This window comes from Heterocephalus glaber, unplaced genomic scaffold, assembly GCF_053883595.1.
Source record: "Heterocephalus glaber isolate CG9 unplaced genomic scaffold, H.glaber_assembly_v1.0 deba00001578, whole genome shotgun sequence".
Classification (NCBI taxonomy): Eukaryota; Metazoa; Chordata; class Mammalia; order Rodentia; family Bathyergidae; genus Heterocephalus; species Heterocephalus glaber.
In genome coordinates, this window is record NW_028258359.1 from 1,211,165 (window position 1) to 1,225,787 (window position 14,623).

The following is a 14,623-nucleotide window of genomic DNA, read 5'->3' on the forward strand; positions in this document are numbered from 1 at the left end:
GAAGATGGAGGTAAACTGCAAGGTGTAACGGCTCTAAGAAAAATTAATGTCTTGAAATAAAGGTCAATGCTAGCCTATTTATAATCCTATTCAGACAAACCATGTTTCTATTACAGTGTTTAACATGTGGGTGTGTGGGGGGTCACTGTTTCACTGTTATTATCAAAAAAAGAATAGAAAGGCAGTAACAGCAAGAGCATAAAGGGCTACAGAACACAAAAACATTTCTCATTTCAAAAAGAATCATGCATAGATACATACAAGGAGACAAGTACAGGATATTCATTGTAGCATGTTCATGGTAGAAAAAATGGAAATAATAGAACAGCAAAAATACAATGTTTTATACAGTACAATAAAATAAATAAACCAGATCTACAAACCAGCTAGGTCGGATTTCAAAAATAGGGTTGAATTTTTAAAAATTTAAAAGCAATCCAGAATAAAACATATAGCAGGTTAGTATTTATGTAACATCCTGAATGTCTAAAAACCACCAGATATATCATTATAATAAATATATTTGTAAAAACATAAAAATGACATGCAAGTAAAACTCCATAATGGTTGTCTCATTGGGGTGTGGGGAAGAAGAGAACGGTAATAAGGACAGTGCTTAAAAAGAACTTCAATTGTAAAATGTAAAATATTTTATTTCTTTTAAAAATACAGATGCTAAAAAAACTACAGTAATAGATATGAATCTGGGTTGTGGCAGATTCATGGTTGTTTGTTTACCTTTGTGCTTTTTCAGTAACTTCTGGGCATCTCAAAATTATAAAACACTCATTATGATCTTCTTTTTTTTAATTGAGAGTAATGCAGCAACAAATTCTATAACTTAGGCAACCCCTCTTTAGTTTAGCAGCAAGATCGCCACATCCACCTTCTTTGGAATTATGCCTAGTAATTTGAGTAACAGGAAGTACACATGTGAACACAGTAGTACTTGGTTATTATGAGAACACTTACCTGTGTACTTTGGTTATTTCTTTAATACTTGTGATGCAGCATTAAATAGCATGAGAGAACAAATATTTGAGGAATTGTAAGAAATACTTTGTAGGAAGCATTTTGGAAAACAAACTGAAGTCTCACTCAGAACAATGATGTATTTCACATCATCTCATATTCAGGTCAGAAATCACAACTTAACTGTTATTTCAAGAGATTCTATTATGGATAAACTCATGAAATGAGAAAAGTTTCAATAGCATTCAAATAAGATCAGATGATTTAAGAAGATGTTACCTTGGCAAGTTCAGGCAGATAGCTATCTAAACCGGAACCAGAACCTTCCAATTTACATTGCTCATCATCTAAAATGGCAAAACAGATTATCCAAGTCACTTATAATGCAATATATTTTATTTAAAGCAGGAGAATTAAGGCTGTTTCTCTTATGTGCTTCTGAGTGCAGTGATTCTCAATGCTGGATGCACATGAGAAACACATGTGAGCTTTGAAGATTGAAGCTCAGGTGCAGTGGTGAGAAGTAAAACCTGCAATTGCTAGTACAGTGTGGACCTGGGCTACTCAGACCGATGCTAGCTATGAACAGCCTCCACAGCCTCACCCAATCAGAATCTTTGGTGGCACCAAGAAAATAGCATTAAATAAAAAAAACCTTCCCATGCACTTCTAGGGGGCAGCCAGGGTTGGTTATTACCTAAAAGCTTGAAATATAACATGAATTGTCGAAAACACAGCCAGACTCTTCCCATCAATTTAATCTGAGGCTCCAGTCCATCCTAGCTTTGTCTTAAAAATTCCAAAGGATATTTATTATTATTATTATTTTGGTACCAGGGATCGAACTTGGGACCTTGCACTTTTGAGGCAGGTGCCAGAACCACTGAGCTAAATCCCCGGCCTCCAAAGGATATTATTAATGCAAACTATAAGTGAGGATTCTCTGATAGAGACTTGAGATATACTTTTTAGTTTACTCTTCCCATCCAATCAGTAAGCTTCATTTTTATCCCCATTTTATAAGTGTGTAAATTGAGGCTTAGAAATATAACTAGCTTGTCCAAGAGCACATAGTTGAAAAGTGTTATCACTAGGCTAGGACTCAAATCAAAGTCTTCCTCTTTACTTTCAACGCTGTGGTTTCTTTCTCATGGAATTTCTATACAAACAATGTCAGGGCAGTAAACTGTAATGTGACACAATCTTTGCTGTGAGGTTATCTGTAAAAGGCTCAGATCTGTCTCCCTCTCATATACCTGTGCTACATGCACTTGGCAAAAATAAAGACACCTGCAGAGCAAAAGTGGCTGTGGACGGCTAGAGCTACCTACCTTCATGAGAGTCTCCATTTCGCTTTTCTTGCATTGCAGCTTCAAAGTTGAGCTGGAGAATCTTGTTTAGAATTGTGATCCATTCTTCCATTTCCACTTCACTGTCAGCTGCCAAAAGATAACTACTTTTGTCTTGCATCTTGAGCTCAAAAGCAAAACGCCTGACTTTATTGTTCTGAAATGGAAAAAGGGTAGACATATTTGGAGCTTCTTTAAAATAATTTCTCTGTCTTATTTGCTGATGGGTGCTATCTCATTGGCATTGTGGACCAAGCTACTTATATCCCTCCCATGAACCCCCACTGATGCCCACCTCCTTTACTGTTCCATCTGACTCATTATATTTTCTACTTTATTATGTCCCCTGCAATGAAATGGAAGCACTTTATAGGCAGAGTGTTCCCATTTTTTTGTTCCAAGCTATATACTTAATCTTTAGGACAGTATTTGGCACATCATAGGCACTTGAAAAATATTTGCTGATTGAACTAAATCTCATGCAAAAGTTTTATTAGCTTTTTAAAAAGTAGTGTGTAGCATTACATTTTTATTTATTTCTTTATTTTTGGTACCGGGGATCAAACTCAGGACCTTGCACTTGCGAGGCAGGCAGCGGAACCACTGAGCTAAATTCCTGGCCCAGCATTACATTTTTAAAAGCTAACTATCATGTATCAATATGTCTGGCTTACTTACCTGGAACTTTTATGAATCTCAAAAGTTATATGAACTCTTTCTATAGCCCTGTCTCACATCTCTGGCTTTCATGCCAATATGAGGGTGACTGGTTGTGAGTATAAACAGTAGGCCAGGTGCATGAGAGGGAGTCTGCACATACACCAGACCAGGATGTGGCATCCTTGGCACCGCTGACATTTGGGTGGATCATTCTTTGTCATACAGAGTGTCTTCCATATTGTAGGATGTTTAGTGATATCCTAGCCTCAATGCACTAGATACCAGTAGCACATCTGAGTGGTGGTAATCAAAACCATATCCAGACATTGTCAAATGTCCCCTGGAGGCAGAATCATCCCAGGTTGATCGCTCTAGATAGAGGTCCACTCTGAGGACCAGAGTACAGTATAGGTTGAGAGATGATGAGGGACAGAATAGCGACCCCCCTTCACCCACTCAAATTCTAGCTGGTTACCCAGAGTCCCTGAGGGAGCTCCCAGTCTCCACTCCTCACATACAATCCACAAAATAAAAAGTTAAAAGTGGGTCAAGAACATTAGGCTTTTTCCTTCTCAGTCCCCATTTCTTCATGTGCTGTGTAAGTATAATCAACCTCAAGGGTCCTAACATACGTCTTTTAGGACTTAAGATTCTAAATTGTATTTCTGTCAAGTCCATCTAAAATTTTCAGTTTAGGCATTTCTTTCAGTCCACAGCACTCATTAATTTTTTTATCAGATACAAAAGTAATGATAGTTTAAGAAAACCAAATCACAACTTTTGATGCTCAGTTTATAAACAGACTTAGACAAAAACAAATAAATTTAATCTTTTGAAGCCTTGGATGAAAAACACCATCAGCCACATCTGCAAAAGGACTCTGAAGGAAGAGACTTTCACTGAAGTCAGAACCTTAGATTTTGAAATGGACCTCAAAGACTAGACGGTAGCTCAGAACTGCTACACTTACAAATATCTGCACACTGTGCTGAAGACGTGCAACAAAACTCTTATAAAACAAAAATAATTACTGCCTATTTCAAAATGAAGTTTCCAAATATATTTGGGTTTGTTTACACTTTTTAAAATTAGTGCCAGAAAGTTCAGCAAAAGAACCACTTAAAGGTATCTCAACTTAAGAATGCTACTATTTGGGAATCCCACACAAGAAGTTAATAATTCACTCTGATATTCCCTGTTTCACACTGTCAGTAAACAACCTTTGATGGAATTTAGTTCTTCACAGTGTCTGCTTTAAACTAAAGTTGGGTTGTAAGCTGAGACATCCACATGCTGATCAGCTAGCTGCTGGCTGAGAATAATTTTCAGTGAACATGAAGTGGTGTTACTGTCCTGATCCAAGGCTCCAACACCATTTCATGTATTCCTTTTTTGTTTGTTTATTTAGGGGAACAAGATCCGGCACAGTGGCTTTACTATTTTCCAATAGTTAAAGATGACAAGAATTTAACTAAAATTCCACATTCCCGATGTCCTGAAAAGCCAGGTGATCTGGCAACATCAGCTGTGGTTGACAAGCAGATGCACCCTGTGAGCAGAGCACCTGGGCGCTGGTGTGTCCCAGTTCCTAGGGTTCCCCAGTCCTTTTCTGGTTTTTTTGGTACTGGGGATCGAACTCGGGTCCTTGCCCTTGCGTAGCAGACATCGAAACCACTGAGCTAAATCCCCGGCCCATCCCAGTCCTTTTCTGCCACTGAACTTAGCTGCTGGGCCCTTGCAGGCACCTGCTTTTGAACACTAACTTTCATTTCCGGTCAGGATGAAGTAACAGGATCTGGATTTACTCTCCAGTCACATTTACTAGTACACTAGAAAAAAGAGATAACCGTTCTCAGGTAAAGAACAACAGGCGGTGTGGGGCCTGTGACCACTCGTAGAAGGCAGTTCTATAGTACTACCAGTCCCTGGTAGAAGTGAGTCCGCATCACCTCAGCTTTCTGTCTAGAGGTGGCATTCATACTGGAGCACAGAAGAGGAAACCCAAACAGGGTCTTAAGGCTTGAGGAAGACCCAAGGTGGTCAGAATATGACATACAGAGTACCCAGGGTGAGACAGAGGTAAAGGGCAAAGGAGAAAACTTGGTAAATAAACAAACAAACAAGTCAACCTATGATCCCAGCACTCTGGGAGGCTGAGGATCCCAAGTTTGAGCCCAGCCTGGGTAACAGTGATTTAGTGAAGCCTGTCTCAAAATAAAATTTTAAAAAGGGATGGAGATGTAGCTCAGTGCAAAGACTCTGGGTTCAATCCCTAATAACACAAAAACAAAAACTGAAAGTCATACATCTATTTACATGTATAAGGGCAACACCATTAGATACTCCCAAACAATATCAACATCTAGAGGGTAAAAGCGATGCCTTTAAAGTTCCCAAAATGACTTCACTTTGGATTTCTACAGCCAGTCAAACTGAGTCAAGTGTGAATGTAAAACAGATATCTACAGATACATTAAATCAAAAAATTATACCATCTTATACATGGCTTCTCAGGAAGCTACCGGAGGACAGGCTCTTGCAAAACAAGGAAACAGAACCAAAGAAGGGAAGACACAGGCTCCTAGAAGCAGGAAAGTCTACATGGTGAAGAAGGCAAAGGGAATCTCCAAGATGGCAGCTGTGTAGGCCAGAGAAAGCAATTAGTCTATCTTGGAGCAGGAATCCTATCTACCAGCACAGAAAACTTTCAAGAATGTCCGAAGCTAATGAGTAAAGAAAGAAGAGTGAATACTCATTATCTAGCAATATGAAGACAAACTCCAGACAAATAGACAAGTTTTAAAAACTGATTGTTTGAGGGAAGTGGGGAGTGGGTGAAGTGGAGGTGATTCGAGGCTGAAGCACCTTCAGGACAGCTCTTCAGTACTGTCCACTGTTTCAATCACATGAATGGATTCACTGGATGAAAATGCAGCCTAACTTAGATAAACAAAGGTGCCTGCGGTCAAAACAGAAAGCCATGTCCCTGACTTCATTCATGCTGGCCACCCTCACAAACCTCCTTCGAGAATCCAGCTCAGTCAGTGTCATCAACCACCACAGGATCATTTTAAGGGAGAATTTTCTCTGTAATGGTGACTGCATCTATTGTGAGTTGTCAGGGAGAATACTCACTAGTCACAGAGCTCTCTGTTTGAGGGCCTCTAAGAAAAATGGCTGAATGATCTTCATTCTGAGATTATTTGGGGAGCTTCTGACTAATTGGATGTCTGTATATTATGTGCACTGCAAATTGTGAGACTGACTGTCTCCACATTTAGAAAGCAGACAGCCTAGTTGGGCCCACCCACAGCTGGTATGAGGTCTTCAAAACAATCCTTTGTCTTCATTCTGCTTCATCTCACCTCTACCTCAACACTTTGTTCATCCTTCTGTTTTCACTGTCACTTTAAATTTGTCACCCTGTATTTTATGTCTCCTTGTAAGCTGTTATCTTAAATCCTCTTGGAAATGACAAAAGGATAGATGGAGGGATGAACAGATGGGAAAACAGCAACCCACTTTCAGAGACAATTCCAAGAATGTGTAGAAGGGTGCATATCAAACTAGTAACAGGTTTCCGGGAAAGGGAGAGATGGGAGGAGCAGGGAGCCCAGGGAACTTTATTTGCACTTCTGACTTTTTTTTTATAGCAAGAATACACTTTTGTGCTATGTATAAAGATAATTTAAGTATAACTTTACAACTGTCACAATACTATGATCACAAAAATATACCATGCTGATGAGAAGCTTATCACCTGCCAGCACTGTTCTAAGCTCATTATATGTATTTTCTCAGTAACCATATTTGATACTATTATCATCCCTATTTAACAAATGAGGAAACTGAGGCAGAGAGGTTAAACGCCATCTCTAAGATTAAAGTGGTGGAGTAGATATTTGAACTCTGTCCAAGCTGTTAATAAGTATACAATATGGCCTTTGGGGTTATGATGGGGTGACAAAGTTGTCACTGAGATGCTAAAAACCATTGTAAATATTTCCACGTGTTAAATCATGTGGTCTTCTCGTTTACCCTACTAATGAAACACTGTCATTACCCAAATTCTGCAGATGAAGAAACTTTTTTTTCTGGTACCGGGGATCGAACTTGGGTCCTTGCGCTTGTGCAGCAGGCGGCGGAACCACTGAGCTAAATCCCCGGCCCAGAAGAAACTTTGAATAGTCAGACCAAAGTCCTATAGCTAAAAACCAGCCAAGGGCAGGTTTTAAACATAAGAACATATGCACCAGAGCACTTGTGCCCACTGTAACATAAATACCTGCCATTTTCTAAAATGCTGAAAATAGGACTTTATTTATTTTAAGGTTAGACATTATATTTCTATCATGAATAATGCCACCTTTGAAAGTGTTTGCTTAAATCTTACTGCACATAATACTATTACAAACAAAAAAAGTTGCTGATAAAACTCTTCACATTTACCTGAACCACACCCATGCAGGAATCCAAAAATATTGATCCTTTTGGTTCCTTGGAGATCTTTTCATCTTTGTAAAAATTCAAATTGTAGGATCCATCACCAAGTTGAATCAGGTGGAAAAATCGTCTCTTAAATGACTGAGGGAAAATGACACACACAGCTATTTTTCAAAATGAAAAAAAGTCACAATCTCTACCAATAAACCACAGCTACACAAATCCATAAAAACTCTTTTCATTCTCGCCAAAATAAATCTAATTCCAGAGGACATTCCAGGTAACTAGACTACCTGAAGATTTTCCATTACATCTAATGTCTGACCGAATTTCAATTCTGAGGAAGGTGTTCACTTTAACATCCACAGGTCATTTTTCTTAACCACAGAATTTGAGATTTTACATAACTACCAAAAGCAGTGCACGGAGTTCAACTTGGGATGCAGACTCTCAAATCCCCGAGCTTCTGGCTCACACAGAATAGGAACGGTTTTCTGCCTCGTGACACTGATTTTCCAGCCTCAGGATTATGACAATCAGCATTTCCTGATTTAATGTTCATCTCCCTATTCATTCTTACCTCTCTTTCATTGTTTCTTTTATTTTTCCAGATCTTCACCCTAAATAACTTAATTAGTTTTTTACTTTTCTCTTTGCAACCCTCTCCCAAATTAACCATTTTCCTTTTTAGTCCTCCGGTTCTGCTCTCCTTGCCTCTGTCGTGGTAGACATGCACAGGAGTGCTTAGGCTTAGTGTGTAACACAGCCCCTCCATGGCACTCTATGAGGTAGCACAGAGCTCCGCACAGTCAGCACAGAGAAGAAGGCCTCTGGCCGTGACTGGACCCACACCAGCCCAGTGATGGTCTCTTTGTGCTCCTGGAGAGGGCAGTGAAGGCAAGTGAGTGGACAGGGCTGTAGAAATAGGATGCTATCACCAAAGAAGCATGTAGTAACCAGACAATATCCCTTTTATCAGGAAGAACAGCACATCCATTCACCTTGAGCATTATGCTCAGGGCCTATAGCAGACAAGGTTTCATGAGAGGGGAAAGCAGGGTGATGAGCCTCCTTACCCTCGTGGTCACGCTGATTGCACTGTTCATGTTGCCTTTGTACAGCCACCCATGCTTGGTGATCCCACCCTTCTGAGAACCAAGGGAAGCAGCATCCTAGGAGGGAAGGAAAATACCCCTACAGTCAATCTTCCACTATTACCTGTTATTTGTTGTGAGTTTGGTCAATGGGAAAACCATTTTATTTGTGGCAAGTTAGTCAATTATCCCTTTATTGAAGCATTTATTGTCCCAACAACTACAAGTCACATTAAAGTCCACTTAGCAATAGAAGAGAGAAACTAGCTACAAACACAATTCCATTAGAGCAAAGCTAAGCTCAAGATTTTATTTTTAAGTGTTTGCTTTTTTTTGGGTACCTGGGATCGAACTTGGGACCTTGTGCTTTCGAGGCAGGTGGCAGAACCACTGAGCTAAATCCCTCGCCCGTTATTTTTTAAGTGTTTAATGAGTAATAGAAAATATATACCACATTTGACCACTCAGTTTTAAGGTCTCCCCTGGTTTCATAAAAAATGTTTTCAAATTACACTCCCCTATGATTGCAGGACAAATTCCTGGAAAACTTCCCAGAAGCTTAGTTCAGGGAAAGGTGGAAAAAGAAAGGGAGGAAATATGAGGCAATGCAGAACAGAGAGATAAAATGAGGGAGCAAAGGAAAAGGAGTGAAGAGGTAAGAATACAAGCAGGCACAGAGGGGGAAAAAGAAGTCAGAGAAGTAAAGAGAAATTTCTAAAGAAGTAAAGAAAAGTGCTTCTTCAAGCTCAGACCTGACACAGTGTGAAATCTGGGTTTAAGGAGGTGGGCACAAAGCTGCCAGCTACTGCTAAAAATGTTAGGCATATATTTGGACAGATCCTAAACAGACAGCAGAGGAAATATACATACACACAGCAACCTGGCTAAACTGGCAATTTTTTTTTTTTCTGGTACTGGGGATCGAACTCGGGACCTTGCACTTGCAAGGCAGGCGGAAGAACCACTGAGCTAAATCCCTGGCCCTAAACTGGCAATGTTTTTAAAAGGAAAGAACTTAACTTTACAACGGGGCACCCAGCATTTAGAGGGAGAATAAGAAATGCAAAGTTGGTAGCAAAACCTTTTTATTAGGGGTCCCTTGCTCAGTAAACATACTTGCTTAATGCCCTACTTGCTTCATGCACCTTCTCGAGCCATAATCTTTGCTCCGAGAGCAGAGGGAGTGAGTGTGTTAAAACCAGACTTCATTAAAAGCAATCAGTGAAGAAACAGCCATTTTAAATCTACAGGCTGGAAATTTAAGATATCTTGTTGAAAAGCAACCTAAGTTTAAGGTCTAAGTCATCTTGTTATCTTTTAACAGTGTAGCCAAATCTGATCCAAGTCTTTGAAAATGAGCTCAGAAAAAATAAACATTCTCCAAAGAACATGAGATGCTAAGCAGTCAAGTTGAAACAGAGACCTTATGTCAATCGATCCAATAATATACTTTAAAATATTCTTCCCCTGCTTCCTGAAACATTCCAATTCCTCTTTTGGGTAAATGTTGATAATGTTCTAACTCATCTTAAAATTCGGTAAAATCAATGATTAAAGTGAAAAGAGAAGTAACAGCAAGCAAGCATCTCACCTCATCTTGGTCGACCTCCTCATCAACTTCATAGACATGAACTGGAAGTTTATCCAACTTGGCTGCTTTGCTTTAAAAATAAGAATAATTTGTTTAATAATTGCCTAATCAACAGAGTCTGCATTTCTTCCTCCATCAGAGGAACCAGGCTTTAATAAACCCAAAGCTGTCCCTATCAGATAAGAAATAACACAATCTATGCCACTGCTGTCCAAAATAGGTAAGCCAAGAGCACGAGTCATTAAGCTCCAAAAAGCTATGTGGAAAAGCAAGCAGAGCTTGCTGGGAGTTAGGAGGTATACTGAAAATAGGAATGTGGATTGTGTATTAATAAAGACTTAGTAGCATAGCTTTTAATACAGTTTATCTTTTAAAGAAAATGGAATATGAGGCCACTTTTGAGAAGACAATGGCATTAAGGACAATAACAGCAGTGGCCAGCATTATCAAAGGGTTATTACGTGCTAGGTCCTGTGTTCTGTACTTTACATGTATCACCTCAAACTTTGAGATGGTGGAACTATTAAAAGCACTCAATAGATGAGGAAACTGAGGCTTACAGAGTGGAGAAGTTACCTAGACATTTATAATCCTCTCTTTTTCTCATCATCCATTTGGAAATTCTTACTAATGCAAAAAAGTAATAGAGTGAGTACAAATCAGTCTGTATCTTCCAGGCATGAGAACAGTATGAACAAGACAGTGAAGATGGGCAAATATAGAACTAAGGAGTATACTCCTCTGGAGAAGATACTGCTAGGAGGGAGTGTTCTTGGCTGAGATTTAAAAAGGGGCAATCAGGAAGTTGGCTGAACATTCTTAAGGAGTGGCTGAGCCACACAAATAGGAAAAACAAAAAGCTAGGTCCTCCAAGAATAGTACAAAAGATTCAATCAAACTCCTACGCAACAAACAGAAAGGAAAGTGTATAGAAATATATATCACCTGAGTTTCAAGTAAGATTTTTCACTGGTAATGGTTACTTTTAAAACACAATCTGTCTCTATTATTTTCAACTGTCATTATCTACTAAATTTCATTTGGCAACTGTATCATGACTTCAGAATGCACTGTTTCATAAAAGCCTCTTCAGGTAAGAGCTACCTACTCCTGGTCCACTTTAAATACCACTAATCTTTCTAAACATACTTGCCTTTCATGTATTTTTTAAAGAATTACTGCTTTAAATGGGGTAAAAAATTTATCTGGGAAAACACTTGTTCCTTGATTTATTTTGTTCAAACACAATTATTCAATATAGAATACTCTTTTCAAATCTTTTCCAAAATATTCTTTTAAAGAGAAACACCGTAGCATATTTCAACATACTTATATTTTGTTTTATATTTTTCACTGAAAATTTCACCTATTTATGTTTTAACAATAAAATTCTGAAATAAAATATAATTAAAATAGTTTTATATCTAGTTTTATATTTAATTAAATAAAATAAAAAATATAATTCTGAAATAAAAAAATAAAATTCTGAAATAACATTCTGAAAAGAATCCCAGAACATAATTAAACCATCCTTATGGTTCTTTTACCACCGACTCATGCCACAGTGCTACATTTAAGTTCTAATCAAAGGCTCTATTCATAATAGCTATATGGTATACAGACAAATCATCTAGCAGTATTTTCTACCATTACTCTGATTGCATATGAAGTTACACACCTCCCTGGGCATTTCAAGTACCAAGACTATTCCCCATGTGGATAACCTCATTTTGTGTGGTCTGACAGTTTACTTACTTTGGAAGCTGTCGAAACTCTCCTGAGTAATCTTCATATTTATAGGTCACAAGATGCCAATCAGAGTTGTAGGTTTTGATGCACTATTAGGGGACAGGAATTTTTTTTAAAAAAAAAAGAAAGAAAGAAAAGAAAGAGGAATACATGCCAGGAGGTTTGGGAAGGCACACCCATTCAGCCACCAAAAAAACTTTTCCATTAGCCGGCTAATGCCTGAAGATCCACCACCAGAGCTACCTGTGAACCACTGAAACATTACCCATTGGAGAGGTATCACTGTACGTTATCATCATTAATGATTTGACAGCAGATTTTATATGGAGACAACTTTGCCTAACCTTGTGACATTTACATAACAATATACTGTTTCACACTTAAAAGTACTTGGTTCTAGTGAATAGAAAGTGTGAACCTTAAGTCACTTTCAGGGTATTTACTGATATTAGAACTAGCTCTGTCGGTTAATACTGTCATATAAATTTGCCTTCATTTTTTTTTTCATTCATAGAGGACAGAATGAGGTTATTATGAGGAAAGATTTCAATTCTAGTTTGTAGTGGCACCATAACAATTTTGTGTGTGTGTACAAAATGTGTATCATATGGAGTACTCAATGGTCAAAGATTCTTTTGGGGACACTAACCTACACAGACTGCATTTAAATTTCCTCACTATGTGATAAAGTTAAGGGACCAACACAGTGTCTTTCATCTATTAGGATCCATGCTGTATTGTACAAAGTCTTAAGATTATAAGACTACATTCACTAGATCTTCAAATACAAATTAGTCAAAATCAATAACAGGTGAAGAGTTTTAGTTAACATCAGCTTAATTCAAATGATAATCTATATATTTAGCTACTGACTACACATATGTAAGCCTGGGTGTGGAAAAAGAGAATATAAATGAAATCATAGGTAAGTAAATGTTTTTATGTCTTACCTACAGGAATTTATTTTTACTCTGGCTGTAACTAACATCATGAACAACATCTTTATTCTTCTTATTTTACTTCATAGTTTATGCTGCCAACCTTTCTATCCATGTCACAGCCTACATCTAAAGGCCCTCTGAAGCAAACCTCCTTCCACTCACAAACTCATAAAAATAACAACAGCAAAACAGAGAGTGTTATTTTGTGCCAGGCTCCTATATAAGCACCTTGCTTGAAAGGATGCAAAGGGAAGTAGTATGTTTTGAGAAGTGGAATAAATAGCTGAGAAGGACTCAGAGCTTCCGTATGGAAGCTGAGCCATTTTTCAGTTTTTTACTATGAAGATTGCAAACATTTAAAAATACTGTTTTGTTCTTATAAATGTTTTTAAAAATTTCTCAAAGCATTTTTACATTTAGAACAGGTACTCACATTCAAAATTACATTTCAAAACAAGAAATATGATTTCAAAACTATTCAAAGTTTTAGATTTTGCCATTACTGTCCCTAGGTCCACTAACACCTCTAACGCAGGCCTTAGACACTCTCCTATTCTCTTTAGCCAGGCACAGCGGTTTGTTTTTTTGGGATTTTTTGGTACCAGGGATCCAACCTTGCACTTGTGAGGCAGATGCCGGAACCACTAAGCTAAATCCCTGGCCCCTGGGCACAGTGGTTTTTGATCAAGCACTGCAACTAAACTTGTACCACTGTCTCATGCAGAACATTAAAATCATCTTAATGAAGTATGGATATACTTGCCCAAGTAAAAACTAAGTGAATAATCACAAACTTACATACCATGAATGCATTTATGAGTGGAATATAGGAGAATCGAAATTTTTTCTTTTTTTTTGAGTTTGACAAAATTTTTTGGTTATTTTAGTAAAGACATTCATCTCAAGTTGTTTCTCTCCTCATCTTGACCTTAGTATTTCATTTGGGTCAAGAAAAGAGTATGTAGGAGAGGGATGTTATTTTAACAAACAGTAAAATGGACAAAAATGAACAGTTTGCCTACGTAAAAGTAAAGTTAAAGTTAAATTCATGTATCTTGGTATAATTAAATCATGTAAGAACTAATAGTTCTATATACATTTCCATTGTTTTACTTGGGGCTTAATCTAAACTGTAATGTAAAAGAACAACTTATTAGGCATATGTGCAGGTTTCTTCTCTGGAGTTACTATTAAAAAAGATCAGCAAGTAACTACCACCAATAAAATAGTCTGAAGCTGCCTCCAAATTTAACATTGTAGGCATTCTGAAGGAAATCAATTATCATTTTCCTTTTGTCTGTGACTATGCTTTCAAAGATGTGTTTAAGTGTCACTTTTAAAAAGTCCATATATAGTACAAAAATACAAAACAAAACACCCTACAGTACACAAATCTAACAGCATATGTGATGAACAATTCTGTAAAATGTGTTTGAAGATGCATTTTCTTTCATTTTCAGTACCTACAATATGCCCAGGCCACTGGGCAGTATGTATACACTTAAAATAAACCATATAATTGTTCTAATAAGAAATCCTGTAGTGAGTTCAATTCAAATTGGATTTAACAACTTAGCAATGTAAATGTGTAGACAAAGTTACAGAAAATGCATCTTATTGTCTTCCATCTTCTACAATGTTAAATTTTTTTTTTGGTGTTTATATCTTTTAAAAAATAAAAACCAGCCAAATACTTAATCAGTATGTACACTTAAATTTTTGGTGGTGGTTTTTAATTTAAAAGAAACAGCTTCCTTATGATTTGCCTCAAGTTCTGGTGGAAATGCTTACAAGAATTAGCTAATAAACAAAAACCAAGAGAAG

The 14,623-nt window shown here is 37.6% G+C and overlaps 1 protein-coding gene across 1 annotated transcript in view; it reads right to left on the bottom strand.

Moving 5' to 3' along the window:
- Positions 1 to 14,623, bottom strand: part of LOC147823480 (dedicator of cytokinesis protein 9-like) — a 248,003-nt gene that overhangs the window by 139,149 nt on the left and 94,231 nt on the right. Inside the window, 6 exon segments of the mRNA XM_087193072.1 lie at positions 1,252 to 1,319; positions 2,304 to 2,478; positions 7,431 to 7,565; positions 8,501 to 8,596; positions 10,110 to 10,179; positions 11,865 to 11,947. Coding sequence (XP_087049198.1) covers positions 1,252 to 1,319; positions 2,304 to 2,478; positions 7,431 to 7,565; positions 8,501 to 8,596; positions 10,110 to 10,179; positions 11,865 to 11,947 — 627 coding nt within the window.